General features: G+C 36.8%; 1 protein-coding gene across 2 annotated transcripts in view; it reads right to left on the bottom strand.

The window, feature by feature from the left end:
* The window catches only part of LOC146393616 (CUB and sushi domain-containing protein 1-like), a 437,819-nt gene that overhangs the window by 138,843 nt on the left and 281,560 nt on the right, over nucleotides 1–17,416 (bottom strand). For both annotated transcript variants that reach the window (XM_084931950.1, XM_084931959.1), the window contains exons 11-15: nucleotides 13,678–13,781; nucleotides 13,426–13,538; nucleotides 9,335–9,517; nucleotides 8,964–9,149; nucleotides 1,873–2,013 (exon numbers count right to left, since the gene is read on the bottom strand). In XM_084931950.1, coding sequence (XP_084788076.1) covers nucleotides 1,873–2,013; nucleotides 8,964–9,149; nucleotides 9,335–9,517; nucleotides 13,426–13,538; nucleotides 13,678–13,781 — 727 coding nt within the window. The remainder of the gene's footprint in view (nucleotides 1–1,872; nucleotides 2,014–8,963; nucleotides 9,150–9,334; nucleotides 9,518–13,425; nucleotides 13,539–13,677; nucleotides 13,782–17,416) is intronic.

The following is a 17,416-nucleotide window of genomic DNA, read 5'->3' as shown; positions in this document are numbered from 1 at the left end:
AAGTTTGAGAGGCATTTAATTTAATATGATTTTTATTTAACTGCGTATTAATTTTTCGTTTGAGGTGCATCAAACCTTTCATTTGTGTTAGGATTTGAAATAGTACACTTTGTTATTAATTATGCTCAGTTTTTTTTTCACTAGGTTAAAAAACACTCACACACACACACACACACACACACACACACACACACACACACACACACACACACACTATTTTCATTTGTCAAATGCCACCTCTAAAGGAAGAGCCAAAGACAAGGTCATTTGGGAGGCAGTGTGTGAAATGGTGCAAAACTGCATGGTAATCACACTGAATGAATCTGAATCACTCAGGCAGAACTAGTTCAGCTTAGAGTGGATAAATATACAGGATGGAGTTGCTGGGTTCAAACTCTGACAATGGGACAGGCTTAACTGGGTGAAAGTTGAGTAAGACATGCATATCGCCTCTGTCAGTGCGCCCCAGGGTTGCTGTGGCTACAACGTAGCTTGCCATCACCAGTGTGTGAATGTGTGTGTGAATGGGTGGATGACTGGATGTGTAAAGCGCTTTGGGGTCCTTAGGGACTAGAAAAGCGCTATACAAATACAGGCCATTTACCATATAGGATCAGTCAAGCAGAAGAAGTCAAACAGGACAGATTAAGGTAACGTCAGGTGCAGTAATGCTGATGTCGGTATTATATTAATCATAACGAAGTGCCTTTCTGAGGTGGTTTGCATATGAAAAGCTATTTTACTCTGAGCTATATTTAATATGGATCTTAACTAGTATATGAAGATACTAGCTATACAACAAGCCAGTAGCTCTGGAAGCAAATCCTCAGAATTTAGTTGTAAATTTAGCTTATATGTTTTAAAGATGTGCATAAAGTTACATAGCAATACTCAGCTTGATAATCAGTAAATCATCACTTGTTTAAAAAAAAAGGGACACTCGCTAGGATCTACCCTAGAACATAATGTATTGCAGTATGTTGAGAACTGATTTCTGCTTTTGTCTCTGATTACATGGTGGTAGAAGTGTTGTATATCAGTTTTACTGTTGGAATGTCCGTATTGTTTAACAAATTTCTGCTATCAAAACTCCATTGAAGTGGCCACTGGAAGTATTCTGAATAAAAATTTGTCAAAGTGTCAAAACGACATGCTGTCATTTGTCAGAAGAACTGCTGGGAAAAAATGACAGTTACTTTAAAAAAATTAAAACACAAAAATTGCCACATCACAAAACCGAATTCAAATACAACAATGAGGTAGTACGTTGGTAGAGATCTCAATGGATATTTGGTTGGTTGCAAAGAGGCTGCTACCCCAAATCCTCTTTGTGACTAGTAGACTATCACAGTCACTGCAGTATGCACAGAAGACACAGATCTTTCTGCTAATACTCAATAACTACTCACGGAGTAGCTGAAAAATGGGAAAAATTGCAGCAGAAAGCCGAAATAGAGGACATCCACCAACACATTTCAAATGGTGCATCTTTACTTCAATGCAAATCCATTTCTGGTTTTCGTCATGCTTTTCACAAGAGTTTCTGAGTTTTTGCAGACAAGTCTGCATCTTCCATGCAAACTACAAGCAATCACAGTAATCTGCAGGCAACCAAGAAGGTTTTCAGTGTACAATTCATACCACTTTGCAACCGATTTCACCTAGTGTCAGTCTCCAGGGACTACTGTAGAAGCACAGATTTTTCCTAGTGCCAGTGGGCTACTGACTAGTCTCTTTGTTTGCAACCTCCAGTAACCGCTCACCAACTGGTTGAGATTACACATTTTTCCCCAGTGACTTAGTAAACTAAGGGTGTTTACTACGGCCTAAACAACAAATAGACTGAGCGATAAGTAGGTAGTTGGTACTTACTGGTATAGCTGATATTGAAGCCTTTCCCAGTATTTGAATGATCAGACTGAAATTCCAGTCTCATGATGTGACCGTTTGAGGCGATCTGTGATGGAACATCTTTTCCTGAGAATGTCCCAAATGTTGTTGGCTCAGACAGACCTAAAATCAAGCACAATTTAAACATTATTTTAGAGAGACATTTAATATTGCTTATCTAATTTATCCTGTATAAAATCAGGCCAAGAACAGACTTGGAAAGAGAAAGGCTCATCCCAAGGGAGCTCAAAGAGGTGAATTAGGTGTAATTAGGGTTAAGCGAAAACAAAACACTGAGATGATTTAGCAGTTCCTGACACACTTGCTAAATGCTTACTAATATGCATGATAAGCACATAATGCTTTATTTAAGCATTAGAAGTAGAAGTGCCAAAGTATGAAATTATTCATGAAGTAACAAATTATTGACATTCAAATAACTGACAATCTAAATGAATCTAAATGATTAAGCTGGTCCTGGTAAAGCCTAACAACTGTTGTGAGTTTTAATGAGAACAACAAGAAAAGTCTGTTAAAATGTCAATGTTAACTATAGGCCGCTGAAGGATAACTTGCTTCTCTGCATGCTTAGAATTTAAAACAACAACAACAACATCAATTAAAAAAAGAATAGGAAGAAATCTCCAGTAAAAGTAGACAGTCTTCCATAATGAATGCACTGTATAGTAACAGTTACTACTAAATAGTACTAGATGTAAACAGGCCTAGTACAGAGAGACAAGAAAGGCATTCATTCATGACCCTTTAACTTGTTAACTGAACAAAAATGGCATTATCCCGAGGACACCTATCTCGAAGATTATTTCCAATTTCCAATTTTGAACACTCATAGCATGAAAGCAACACCTGTGCACATCGCATTGGTCCAAATAACAAGCAAGAAACCTGAAGATCTGAGTATAAAAGGAAACCAGACACACATTAGTGTGTCATGCTTGCCAAAAGATGATACATAGAAGCTCTTTTGTACAGATGCTGCATTTGAGTGAATGCCCAAGAGACTAATATCAGGTGACTGTGGTGTCTGGGTCATTGATGGTATTTCACCTCAATGAGTATTGAACCATGTATTTCCGGACAATTCCATCACCATGGGAAGGAGCATTATCTTGTTCCAAGTACTCATCATCCCCTCAGGGTACATCATTGCAATGAATAGCATAACCTAGCTGGTATGTTTCAGTGTGCTCCAACACTGAGGTATCACTAGACAGTCATAAAAGGACGCACTCTATATGAGTTGAATAGTCTGAAACTTCCACCCCTACGCCTGTACTGCTGTAATCATACATCACCTCAGGTCTGTCTAAGACATTTGTGTCACAGCATCAGACCATTTACTGCAAAAAGTAGTTATAAACTTTTGTTTGGCAGAAGATATTCTACTCTTCAATGCGCTCCCCAGTGATCCAAGCAGCAGCGACAGAATCAGGGGGGAGTGTCATAAAAACTGGACTACAGCACATAGAAAAGCAACTTTCCAGGTTGAGATCACTGGGATATGTACATATACTCTATAAAAAAGGATCCCAAAATGGTAATGAAAGAATATAACAGGTCACAGGAAACATCTGCAGTCTCTGGTGCATGGGTAAGAGAAATAGACAGGTGGTAATTATTGTGGTCTTGGACAGCTATAAATTTCCCCAGTTCATGTGGCTCAATGTCTTATGTTTTGAACCAGATATATAACCACAGTGGTACAAACAGGCCTTTAAAGAAAAGTATGCGAAAGTATGGATCTGCAAAGACAAAAATAAAGGGGCTTTATACAGAGATGGAAAAAGTACAGACATTCTGCACTTAATACTTTTTTAATACAGTATTCTGTACAAACACTACTGTTAAAAATACTCCAGTAAAAGTTGTACTGAGTACAAGTAAGTAAAAGAAAAAAGTACAGGCTCTGAAATGTACTCAAAGTAAGAAAGTAAAAGTAGCTCTTCGGAGGAAACAGGAAAATGTGTATAGTCAATGGTTTAAGTGGGATTCAGCAGGTGCAGATAATGCTCAGTGTGGACAAAAGAATCATAACTCACAATGATTTCTATTAAGAGCTCCAACAGATTTTCTTAGTGTACAGGCTGTGGTCAGCTGACCTCCTGCTCTTTGTGGACATACACAACTGAATTCAACTAGATGTCAGCAGATGTTTCAGTTGTTGATTTCTATCCTCTACACTGACTGGCTGTCTTTTTTCTTTTTCTAAATGGTATAAAATTGGTATGAAGGTGGATTTCAGTCAATGAATCTAAGCATCATCATCTAAAATTCACTCTGCTACACTTGATGTAACCCAACTCTGAGCATGAAACCACAGATACTGTGCACCAGTCACACACAGTTCTTTACTTTAAATCCATCACAGTACAGCAAACACACTGAACTTTGTTGAACTCACAATAATTTGAAATGACCTGCCCTTTAAAAAAAACTTGTCAGTCCATTTATGCTCGCTCCTCTTCAGCAGGGTAGTTAGATGCTGAAGTACTGCAACCACAACTTAAGGATACCTGTTACGGGTATTGTGGAAAAAACAAACAACCCCCCCCCCCCGACTTTTGCACACGTCAAAACTACTTAAGTAAATTACAGATACCTAAAACATTGTGCTTAAGCACCGTAACAAAGTATTTATACTTCCCACCTCTGGCTATATGTATATTAGTACAGAATCTCTGAGCCATACATTGGAAACTTTGCGAAGACTGGAGGGATTTAAACAATGTGACTTATTTTAGGCCAGCAGCGTGATCATGTGCTTTTGCTTGTAGCACAATAATAATTTCATAAGAACATCTCTATACTGTAATATACACGTCAACTCCATTTGTAACCATTTAAAACTATGATCCATTTTTTATTATTATTACACAGCTGAACACATTGCATTAGCACATCTTCAGAGCTCAGATGAAAGAGTCAGATTGTGTGATCCCCACAGTAGTCCTGGTCAGTTGTGGAGCACAAGGTTTGGCTTAAATACTGAGGATGCCAGATTGCATCAGGTGGCAGATTCCTGAAAGTCTGGCAGGGCATATCAGAAAATCACCTTGTAATTTATTTCTCAACTGAAAGTGATGAAATGACATATATATATATATATTTTTTTTTTTTACAAATATCCACAATTATTTATTTTATATAAGTGGCAAAGAGAGCACTGCTAAATTTCTGATAAAATTGTTTTTTTGAAAATGGAAATACTATTTAAATCTCACCAATTATGAATTTCATTTTCTTAGATTATATTAGATTCTGATGATATTATTTGGATAAAACTGCTTCAGCGAACATATGCTGTCTTTTGAAGCATCGTGGCCTTGCACGATGGCAACACCAGGTTGCCAAACACTCTGCCTTCTCACCGTACATCTTTCCATCTTTCATAATCATCTATGAAAAAAAAAAAACCCACCCTTGGTGAATTTGTAGAGTTAAACAATGATTTTGCAGATACTGAGAATGTGTTTTGTTTTTTCAGCTATTTCTGTGTCTAGACGCTTACATAATGCCAAACAGGAAGCGATGGTCTGCATGCCTCAATCAGGATCTTGACACTCCTATGGTGTAGCACAGCACACCTCCATGTTTCACCACTTCAAATTGCAAGAATTTCCTGTTTAGTGTAACTACAGCATCAGCAGCAGCCAACACCCTCTCAATGCCACTGTCCTGTATCTGCAGCAGTCTTCATGAGGGATTTTTATTTATTGATCTGTCGGACAAGCCTGGGTGGAATATAGGAACATTTTTAAGGTGATTTATAAAGGAACACTACATATAGCGTATGCACGTTGGTATGGATGCTGAATATCATTATCATTATTTTGACTTTTCTGCAACCTTCTTTTTTTGCCTTTTGCTTGTACATAAACTTTTAATATAGATGTTACTCAATTTTTAACTTCATTTAAATATGGAGGTAATGTTTGTCTAAAGTTGCTGTTTTGGTCACTTTCTTCTTCTGCAGCAATTTCTTCTGCGGAGGTGAGAAGTGCTGCTGTAATTGCTTTTCTGGTCAATAAGTGTATTAATCTTCTGACATTCCAGTGAACCAGCTGATGCTTTGATTACAGGTTTTGAGGGAAAAAGCTATTACAATGCATATGTGTAGGTTTTTTTTTTGTTAGCTATTTTAAAAGTGCAGATATAAACAGATACACTGGAATGAGATGAAATGTATTGACGATCGCTAAAAGACTGAAAACTGACAGTTTCTTACTATTGACTTTATGAAATTCATATGAATTTTTAAACGTAACAGAGATGGCAATGGAAATCAATGTAAGCTGACATCACTTCAAGGGACAGAAAGGGAGTTTCAAGACCACTTCACTGATAAAGATGTTGTTCTTCACAACACTCCCATAGAAACTTTTCTTTTTATTTCCTTCTTGACTTGAATTTTAGGATCCAATGCACTTAGACACAATTAAGCTACACAGTGACTGAGATGTAAAGTGCCAGCCTCTTTAGTCTCTAGCAACTCAAAAGCCCTTTTACTTATTCATTATTACATTGATAGGCAAGAGACCAGGAAGAAAATAGAATCAACGTAACAATAGCTAAAAGAGTGCCAAGATCCTACGTTATCTTATCTAAGCGGAGAGATTTAGAGAAAAGCCTTTGTAATAGTCTGTCACTATCTTCTCTTATATTAGATGACAATAATGGCTTTCTGATTAAGTTAACCATTTACATGCCATTCAAAATGTAGCCCAAAGTGCCATCTTTTTTTTTGCGTGGATTTCATGCTGCTGTTTCCCCACTCAGAGGATTTATGGGTTATTACAGAGGCTCCTTTGTTCACTTTTGTTTGCCATTTGTGATTTCATGTTCTTTTATTCAGAAATACAAAAGAAGGCAAGTTCATAAGTGTCAAGTTGATATAAAACCCTCAGTGAATAGAAATCTGATTTTTTTTCTATAAAGGCATAAAAGCAGAGTTTGAGTGATTGCCTCTGCTGCATAATTCAATGATATTTTAGACATTTGATTATGTGACACGAGGACATATAATTAGACACTGCCAATCAATCATCGGCAATGAATTGGCAGCAATAAATCTTTGTAAATATCTGTTTGTGTTCATTAACTGATTAATAAGCAAAAAAAGTGTGAAAAGTGGATGTTCAATTAGTAGCTAACCTTATGAAAAACAATTATTGGGTGCAGTAATGGTGAATACTCCAGGGAAAATCAGGTAGCATGCAAACCACCACGTTTCTCTACCTCAGTTTGTTGGTATGGAAAAACTCTGTTTACTACAGGCATACAGAATGAGCTTTAAGCCATCCATTTATTTCTCACTTCAGCGCTGAAGTACAGTTAATTTGGAAAATGTGGTTAATTTGGATATACTATGAGGATTTTTGGATACTCAGCAGAATTTTTTTTTATTGGAAATTTTGGACTTTCAGTAAGTTTCTCGGTGATGTAAGATTTGTGCCTGAAAATAAACGTGCTTGCATTGCACAGCCCTGCAAAAGATATGTTTTATTCTGCATTACAGGACAGACAACACTGAACTGTGACCTAATTCTGACTTTTGTAAATAAATTGTTATGAAATTTGAATTTAAAGTTCCTATACCTTGAATAAATATGTCATAATAAACGTTTAGAGATTTACATGGTTGAATTTAGATGAAAGATTACTTTTTAAACAAATTTATGCAAATCCAAAAAAGAAGATGAAAATATATATTTTTAAGCAATTTCATGAAGGATTCCAAAAAGAGTACAGGAATCGTGCATCAGCATCAGAATAATGCTTTATCTGTATCATTATGGAAATTTATTTAAATGTTTTTTTATATACATATATATATATATATATATATATATATATATATATATATATATATATATATATATATTCCACGTTCCTTTTTTCTCCCTTTTTTTGAGAATCAATATGAACATTTCTAGCATTTTAATGGATGATCCATCTTTACAGGCAGTTTACAAACAAACTACATCTTCATAGTAGTTTGTTATAAATTTAAGTATATTAGTAATATTAATTTGATATTTATTTGTACCAAACTGAAGGGAAGTGGCTGACTTTAGATGGATTTTCATATAATAACAGCACATCATTGAGGGTTTTTTTTGCTCTCTGTTCCTGAAGGCACAGATACACTGTGGTTTCCTTGTGACAGAGATTTATCACCAGTCAGAGCAAACTGGAAGACTTCAAAGCAATAACTGAACTGATTTCAGTTAGCCCATTGTAACAGCGATAATTGCCCTGTAATTTAAAAAAAGGTTCTACAGAGACAAAAAAAAAGAATAGTGCTAGTCAATTATACACAAGTTCATCTTTAATGATCAGCCAGTCAAACATGGGCTTGACTTGATTCAGTTTAAATCAATAACCTTTATTACAATGGGGAACAGCAATCTAATTGCTCTGTGTTTTATGTGAAGTGGAAAGCTATGCAAGTGTTGAAATGATAAATATTACATTACAACTACACATCCAGTGTGCCCATCATTCATCAACCCATCAATGAGATCCACTCAGCAATTCTCTTTACCAGCTGATAGGATTTAATAGCTGCGAATTTCAAAAACACTCCCAACCTCCCTGCTCCACCCCACCACCACATATGTCTTTTTCACCTATTTCAATTGGTCACACAGACCAATATTTATGCCATAAGCTATATACATACGCACAGTGATTAACAAATGTATTAGACCACCTGTCATGAAAAAAAAAAAGATTGTAGAACTGCACTAAAAACATTAAAAATAACTGTTTTCCCTGTTTTTATTTTTTTTACTTCATGGTTAAAAACAATAATTATTTTTAGCATTAAAATGTCATTTCAATTAAAGAGCTTGCACATACTGGTGGATTAACCATTACAGAAACATTAAAAAACAATTTAGGTGATTACAAATACTGTTAATTTAGAGCAGCTGTAGCATAAACTTTACTCTGGGTGGCGGCCTAATAAATTTGTTAAGTACTGTATACTGAGGTTTACCTCTTAAAACCCCACCACAAAAGAACAGAGCAAAATATAAACATGCAGTTACCTTCATCTTTGACCACCAACCAGTCGAACTGTGGCTCCAGGTCAAAGTCAGAGAAGAGGAGATGAATGCGGCTTCCCGGTTCAGAAATGATCAACCACACACAATTCAGGTTGTTTCCATATTCCTCTGGGTAGTTTGGGGACAATACAGTCCCTGATGGGGCCGTGAAGTTGAAAAAACATGAGACTAGAAAGAAAGAAAGAAAACAGAATGTTACTTTTTCAGGTAGCTGGCTGAGAGTGAAAACAGAAAGGCAGACGCTGACAGACAAAGTACAAAAGCAAGCAAGAAAAAAACAACGATAATAAAAAATTAAATATGAAAACAAACAGAAAGAACAACTAGCACAGACACAGAAATGGTAGACTTACAGACACAACTGGGTTTATTGCCAGACCACTGATTATTGTGCTGGCATGTGATGGTTTTTTCTCCCACAAGTTCAAAGGCTGCCTGACAAAAGAAGGTCAACACGTCACCATGTTGAAAGCGGTCACCGCTACGGCGACCGAATGCAGGCACCCCAGGATCGCCGCAGCCGCCTCGTTCGATCTCTGTAATACACAAATGCAGAAAGTCACATTTTATTTTGATAATCAACGTCATGTACATGTTAGTTTTTAGATAAGGCGTTGTTTTGCCTGTATTTGCAAGGAGGAGTTAAATGGCAATGGCATGCATACACTGATTTTGAGATAGCACGTGTATTAAATCAATGCAAACTAGGCAACAGATTACAAGATGGCCTTGAAATAATTTAAATAAATGTTCCACGTTACAAGGTTGCTGTAAAAGCTACCTTTCCTGGAAAATTGAGCATGTACAATATTTTCTTTTCACCCCCAGTTGTTCGCAGCATATGGCTACTCCTCCCTGAGCCTTGTTCTGTTGGAGGCCTACTGTCATCTGATCGTTGAGGATTTCTCTGTATTATTGTAAGGTCTTTAACCTACAACATAAAGTGCCCTGAGGTAACTTGTTGTGATTTGGTACAATATAAATAAAGTTGAATTAAACTGAATTGCATCCAAATGTATGGAGAGTGAATCAGCTTAAATCAAATAATCTTAAGGTCCTTCTAGACTTGCCAGATATAATTGTAGCAAATGGATCAAATTCTTTGGATAAAAATAATACAGAAACAGAAACATTTATTTGCCATTTCACAAGGGCTTATTTAAAATCAACTTCCTTGAAAAATGGGGGCAAGAAACTGTACAAATGCATTTGAACTGATAATGACACATGCAAAAGGGCAACAAAGCTATGGCAAAAATCAGGACAAAATATGTATAGAAAATATACCCCCAGAAAAACAGACAAAAAGGAGAATTATGATTTGGCTTAAGAATATCCGGAATGTTTCGTTTATTGTGTTTGTTTTTGAACGAGTCAGGAAAATTCAAATGGGCTCTTTTCAAGCTGTCTTAATGCAAAGGCTTCAGTCAGAAGGGGGTGATGTTATTGCTTTATGGAGCAGAAAGCGAAGCGAACATGTCTAGCATCAGTTATATTACACTGTTGCGTTAAGAAGTGAAATGCAACCTGAAATTCAACGGGCAAAACTTCATTTTGTTTCCTACCTCAAAGCTAATTACCATCAAGGTAATTGTGGTGTAATTCAGCTCTAATTGTGAACAGCAAAACAATAAGTGGAGACGCACAGGTAGATGAAAACACACACACTGATTCATGCACACTCTTGTTAAGTAATCAGCAGGAGGTGGAAATTGAACAGAGCAATGCTAATGTTTGTGACGTGGTATAAAATATGACTTCCCCTACTTCCCTTGTGCACATTTTAAGACACATACAGTATGTTGTGCCTGCCCTGTGTTCTCTTATTTTCACCCTTTCCTCTGTCTCTGGCAGTACTCCTTTTAAATAGTTCCTGTTCTTCTCTTCCATTATGCGTCTTCTTATTGCTCCAGCTCTCTAAGTCTGATACACTGTGTTTTATTGGCATTGGTGTCACATTAGCAGTACTGTCGACCTGGCCTGCAATCCTGTTCTATTCATTTGTGACTCATTTTTATCCCTTCTTCTCTTAATGGGAGTGTGTTTTTTATCCATCCCATTCCCCTCGCTCCCCTACTTTAAAATTTGACATTCTACCAGACGTCTGTCATCTTGTAACACATGCTCCACCATGCTGCTGGATTCGCTTTGGGCAAACACATCTCAAGGTGAGCTGTGTGTATGTGTGCATGTGTTCAACACTTTTGCTATCTTCTGGGATGTAACTGCACCCACAAGAACAGAATACTCAAAGAAGCAGGAGGCATGTTGGTGGCCCATAGCTAGCTGTCACGCAGTTGATGAGTGTCAGGATGGATATCAGCAATCTTGAGCCCCCGGTAAGACTGCCATTATCATTGTAAATGCTTCTCTCTTCTGAGCTGTTTCTTTCTAATGTTACTTTTTAGACTTTTACTGAAGTGAAGATTATATATTTACATCTGAACAAAAATATTTTACACTTCTTTTTTCCTATGCTCAGAGCCACACACTGCACACAGTGCCTCTTACAAGCAATCTAAGTACATAATTAAAAAGCAAATAAAAAATCTGAATGAATAAAATAAAGATCAGAATCGTGTTTAGTGTATTTTAATGCCAACAATTTGTTTCAAATAAACTTGCTTGATGTATTATTTGTTGTATCATTAACAGTCAAATATCAAAAAGTGAAGTATAAAAGTTTTTTTTTTGTTTTATTTCAGTACTTCAAATTGAAATGCAGATCTACTACCTAAAAAATTAAAAATTATATGCTGATACTTCTTACATTGTTCAATCTTAAAGGCATTCAGTCCAGATTTTTCATTCATTACATTCATTCAAGATTGCACAATTTATATTGTTGCACTTTTGATGACAGTTACATTTGTCTGAAAGCCTCAATTATCATAATGTGCTGCGTGTTTATGACACTAACTCTGTCTTTCTTTAGTAATCGCGAACACACACGCACACACAGCAGGCAAGATTTCACAAGTGCAACGTGATGCCAAAAACAAGACACACATTGAGTTTCCCTCCAGGGTTGAAAATGTAAGCATGCTCAAGGGGTAACACTGATCAAAGGTTGTTACATGGTGACATTATCCTTTTTGACAGTATCACAGTATTAACGCAAGGACACACTCACAACATACACCACAGGCACTTGTTCGGCTGGCCAGAGGGGGGAAAAAAGCAGAAACTACTGCATCAAGTCTGCAAAGTTTGGTTTTTTTTAGTTTTGGGGGTTTTTTTTTCTTTCCTTTCAGTTTTGTCATATGTCATAGCCTTGTAATTTATATAAAGTGGATCAAATAGGAGTTTTGAGTCATGAGCCCCGGCATTAGGACAAATACAAAACATATAAAATCAGTGGTCAGTGGTAGGCCAGTCTCATATTAAGCCAAAGAATACCTGTAACATAATGCTCAGTGTCTCTCATCACAGTTACACATGCACACACGCACAGATTTTCTATAGTTCAGTAGACCGTTCGTATTCCTTTGAAAAGTAATTGACCCTGGAAAACTTCACTGAATCAAACACAGCAAAGCAAAACAAGAGCATAACCTTTGTCCCCGTTTCTCTTTCTGGCTCTCACAAACTCCTCTGGTCTGTCCGGGACTCGATTTTGTCTCAGATGGTTTGTCATTTTTAGTCTTTTTATCCGGCCCTGACAAGCATTTTTTTTTTTTTTTTTGGGGGGGGGGTTTGCCATTAGACATCTATCCCTATATTTATGAAATTACTTTTCTATTTGCCTGTTTTATTCTCTGGCTTAATTAAATTTTGCTCAAGTTAATTTAGTACAGTTTAATTCATGAGTGTCACTAACATGGTAGGATGCAGTATTTAATCAATTATATCAATATAATAAAAGATGCGTCATGACTATTTGTTCAAAAATAACAATGAATATGTGCTGTTGACAAACAAAATTATTTACAGGACCTTTTATGATGCAGGATATACATACCTGTCCTAAATCTTATGACTGTGGGATTTTGTTCTGCCAAGATGGGTCATTGAAGTCTAAGTGCCAAATACATTAATTTCTCTTTCTCAGTAAATCATGTTCATATTCTTCCAAATGATCTCTCCTTATTGAAAGAATGAAATATCATTTGAAGGAATGATGTTCCCTTCCTTCAACAGAAGGATCCTAACGCATAGTGAAGCTGTTTTAGTCGCACATACTGGTCCAACACCTTGCTAAGACATTTTATGTTGTTTTTGGTTTTTACTGTTGCATCATTATCTCCATAATTACCAGCTTGAAGTAAATATGAAAAATACAAACGCAAAATGAAGTAATTAACTCACATTACTCATTTCTTACATTCTACATGCACGTGTGTGTGTGTGTGTGTGTGTGTGTGTGTGTGTGTGTGTGTGTGCGTGTGCGCGCGCGAGTGTGTGCGAGTGTGTGTGAGTGTGTGTGTATTTCAGTGAGGCATACCTTCATATACTGCCTTGAAGCCTGCTGAGCCGATTGTATCGTCTGACTGCAGGTGTAGCCACATCTGATTGGACAAGCTGACAATGAGGTCAGGGACGCTGGAGCCAGTGAGTCTACGTTTACATACACAAAAATAAAGTATTGAATAATCAGTATTAGTCATTGCTTGTATTTCATGAATCTAATGTCATACTTAAAATAACACTTTATTAATACGTTCGTTCTTTTATACCCAGGTAAAGTGGTTCTTACACATAAAGCACTCTCCGAGTATCTCCTATCTTCCCCCCATCTCCCACAGTCAGTGTGTCATATCCTCTCTCGAGATCAAACTCTTCAAATGACAGCTTTATTACCTGGAAAAATAAAACAAGACAAATATAACAAATTTAGAAACTGTTACAAACTCCACCACATAGAAACAGAAAGACAGAGAGTCGCTGAGGGATTTATTTGATCTCTTGGTTTTTCGCCCTTACAGTTTCAGCCAATAGAAACTTATAATTACATGTATCACTGTGGGAATCTGAAAGTCATGTAGAGAAATGTGAATTCCACAAACAACTTTCCCTGAACATATTCATATACATATTCAGTAATGTGCATACATTCTTAGATTTGTAAATATATTTATTCTTATAATTGTCACATTCCTATTCTTATACTTTGCTTTGTTTGTATTTGTATTTTGCACACCTGTTTTGCTTGTGAAGTTTGCACACAAGAATTTCACTCGCATGTGCTGTACCAGTGTATGAGCACATGTGATGTGACAATAAAAGTGATTTGATTTGATTTGGTGTCATGAGTTCATGACAAAAAATATATGTTAGAGGAGAACTAGGAAGCATGCTTCTTTTTTTTTAAATGATCTTTTTTGGTCATTTTTGCCTTTATTGGATAGTGGTATGGTGGAGAGAGACAGGGATGACATGCAGCAAAGGGCCATGGGTCGGACTCAAACCCAGCATCTGAGCTATGTGGTCTCTGAGCTAACTGGCACCCCAGTGTGGCTTCTGTTAACCAGCCAAAACCAGTCTAAGATCCTAAAGTTTTAAGTTACCTTGAAACACAAGACATAGTTTGAGAAACGGTCCCGTGGACTCGCCCTTACAATGGGGTTCTTCTTACAAAGGAAATCATGTTACCCTGATTATTCAGGGCAAGAAGTTGGAAGAAAGTTTTCTGCTGTATGAAATACAAATATCACCAGTATGAGTGACAAACTTTTGGTTTTCTTGGACGTCACAATTGTCTACAGTTTAATCAAAGCTGCTATGTTAAAGACCTAACAACGAATTTGATGGTGACTTTGTGCTATTCCAGAAATAATCCATCTTTAAGAGAAGAGAAGAACAAAGGTCTGAAATTTAAGCACCTCTTGCTTTTTATTTAACAGCATCCTCCTTACAATCACAGATTGCATGAAGTCACCTGGGACTGCACACACAAACACACACACGACATCCAACAAACACGCTTCTGCTGTTGAACTCTCAGAAATCGACTGCTAAATGCCTTACTTGCAGGCATTTTTGTGGCTGCAGTGGCCTGCATGCAGCATTGGATCATCAATCTGCTGTATGCTCTAATACTGGTATTCTATTATTTGCTGCTTGTCCATTATTCATTAGGTGTAGATCATATCCCTGACAGGGTGGATGATGACATATTTCTGCTCTCTTCAAGAAACTTCTAAGAAAGAAGAGCTCAATCAGTGAGCCTCTGGCGCATTAGAAGACTAAGATGAACGCTGAACACGTGATTGTGGTTGAGGATTCATCACAAGGCAAATCACACTGCAGTGAAGAAAAACCTTTGTGCAGGTGATAAGAGTGTAAAAACCATTTTTACATGCCAGAATCAGCCATGCACTGCTGAGCCTTTGGCTATGTTTTTTTTCTTCTTTTTTCTCAAAATAAAAATGTTCAGATAGTGTTTAAGGATAGGGAATCATCTGTGGGATTAGCTGCCATCTGACAGGAATGGCAGTGAATCAATGGGTGTACTGTACAATTCTGTATTCATACATGTCTCAATGCATCTTTGCATACATATACACCACTTAAAAGCAGTGCACACAGATATGCAAACAGGATAATAGTTAAAAGAAAAAAAAAAAACATGTTCCTTTTTGACAGCAGCAACTTACATTTAAGAAGCAGACTTAAATATGAGACCAATACTTGCAGAAAGCATTTTCCTTTCTGAATATCCACAGAATGATACAGCCCCTGGCAAAGTTTAGTCTCTCCAAATGGTTACAAATAATGGGGAAAAGATGCAAAACAACGTTGCGAGGTATTAACTCCTGGCTAACAACAAATGACAGGGTGCATTAATAAACCATTATACTTAAGTTGTTTATGGATTTTTCTACTCTATTTGAAGGTTCAAAGGAACACACGAATTTCTGTTTAGTTTTTAAAGATACAAGATCATTATTTTTTTAAATAATTAAAAAAAAACTATGAACCACTTTTAAGGACACAATGTTAAGATGTGGCACATTTTTTCTTTGCCTCTGATACATGAAAATTACAAATTTGTTACGTAGGGTGATTTATTTTCAAAAAGACAAACTATTCCACTTAACCATTGTCCACTGTGCGATGATTAACACTGCTCTGCCACATGTAAGAAAAGCAAACAAATGAAAAACTGCAGTACAAAAACTGCTACAAACAACTGCAGCTTTTCAGTTAGCATCTTTGTTTTTTTGTTAAACCCAGCTTGTTGAGAGCTACACTCAAATCAGAATCAGAATACTTAATTTATCCCCTGGTTTGTTTCGTTGCAGGCACTCAATCAAAATATAAATATGAGAGACATAAAAATGTGAAACAGAGTCTCCGTTACTGAAGTAGCATTTTTATGTTTCTCCAATACCGTGAAAAAGATTTTAAAAAATGTTCTGCTCACAGTAGATGAATAGAAGTAATGGTAAATTAATTTGGTATTTATATCTATACACAAATAATAAAATCTTGAACAGTCAAAGCTTTTATTGTGAGCTGTATACGTGTTTGTTTCTAATAAGGGTAAAGTTGTTCTTAAGACTGTACAGCAGCAGCAGCGGCAGCAGCAGCAGCTAGAGGTGATAACAAAAAGGGAATGAAGCAGAACAGAATCCGAAACAGGCTTGGTATGTTTTCCTGCACATCTAAGACTGTGTGTCTTAGATGTGCGTGCGTGCGTGTGCGTGCGTGTGTCTAGAAGGTGGTTTTCTCAGGTATATCTGCCTTAACAATTGAGGCAGAATAGTGTTAAGGTACAGCTGTTTCACTCAATGTTATGTGAGCATTTCTGTTGCCTTATACGTTTCTGTACTTTATTTATGTTTGCGTATGTGTGTGTGTGTCTAGACAGTGAAGGGAGACTACAGACTTTAAGGAACTGAAGCATTATCACAAGGTCATTAGCAAGAAGCTCAGCACTGTTCAATAGATCCAAATGGGCCCATTTAGAAAGACATTAAGAGCAGCCTGCAACCCCAAACTACATTAGATTAGCTTCTTTATTCGCTAAAGCAAAGAAAGCAACAAAGACAGAAAGAAAAGAAACACTGCAGAAGGAAACAACGGTAAGTGCTCTCTGGGCCTTTCAAAATGTTCACCTAAAGCAAACAAGCATGTGTTGTACACATGAAATGGGTTTTCAGCACTTTTCTATATTCGCTTTTGGTTTCACTACATTATTTCTGGTTTCTTTCTTCCTAGTATTTCAAGAGAGATATTCTTTGATGAAATTTGCTCTGTTCCAAGATCCAAAAAAAAAGTTATTCTTTAAGGGTGGATGCCTTTCAAAGGGGTAAGTGAAGCATTATCACGTTGAGGTCATTAGCAAGCAGTAGAGCAGCTAAGAGCAGCTCAATAGGCCATTTAAACATTGTTAAGAGCACTGAGCAATTCAACCCTACAGTGAAATACCTTCAGTCAATCACCCAGTAAAGTTGTAGTGCTGTGAACTTCAAAGTGTGTGACCACAGTCT

Source organism: Perissodus microlepis, chromosome 1 (assembly GCF_051167445.1).
Source record: "Perissodus microlepis isolate ML-2025 ecotype Zambia chromosome 1, ASM5116744v1, whole genome shotgun sequence".
Lineage (NCBI taxonomy): Eukaryota > Metazoa > Chordata > Actinopteri > Cichliformes > Cichlidae > Perissodus > Perissodus microlepis.
The sequence above is the reverse complement of the archived record's forward strand: the minus strand, read 5'-3'. Positions and strand labels throughout refer to the sequence as shown.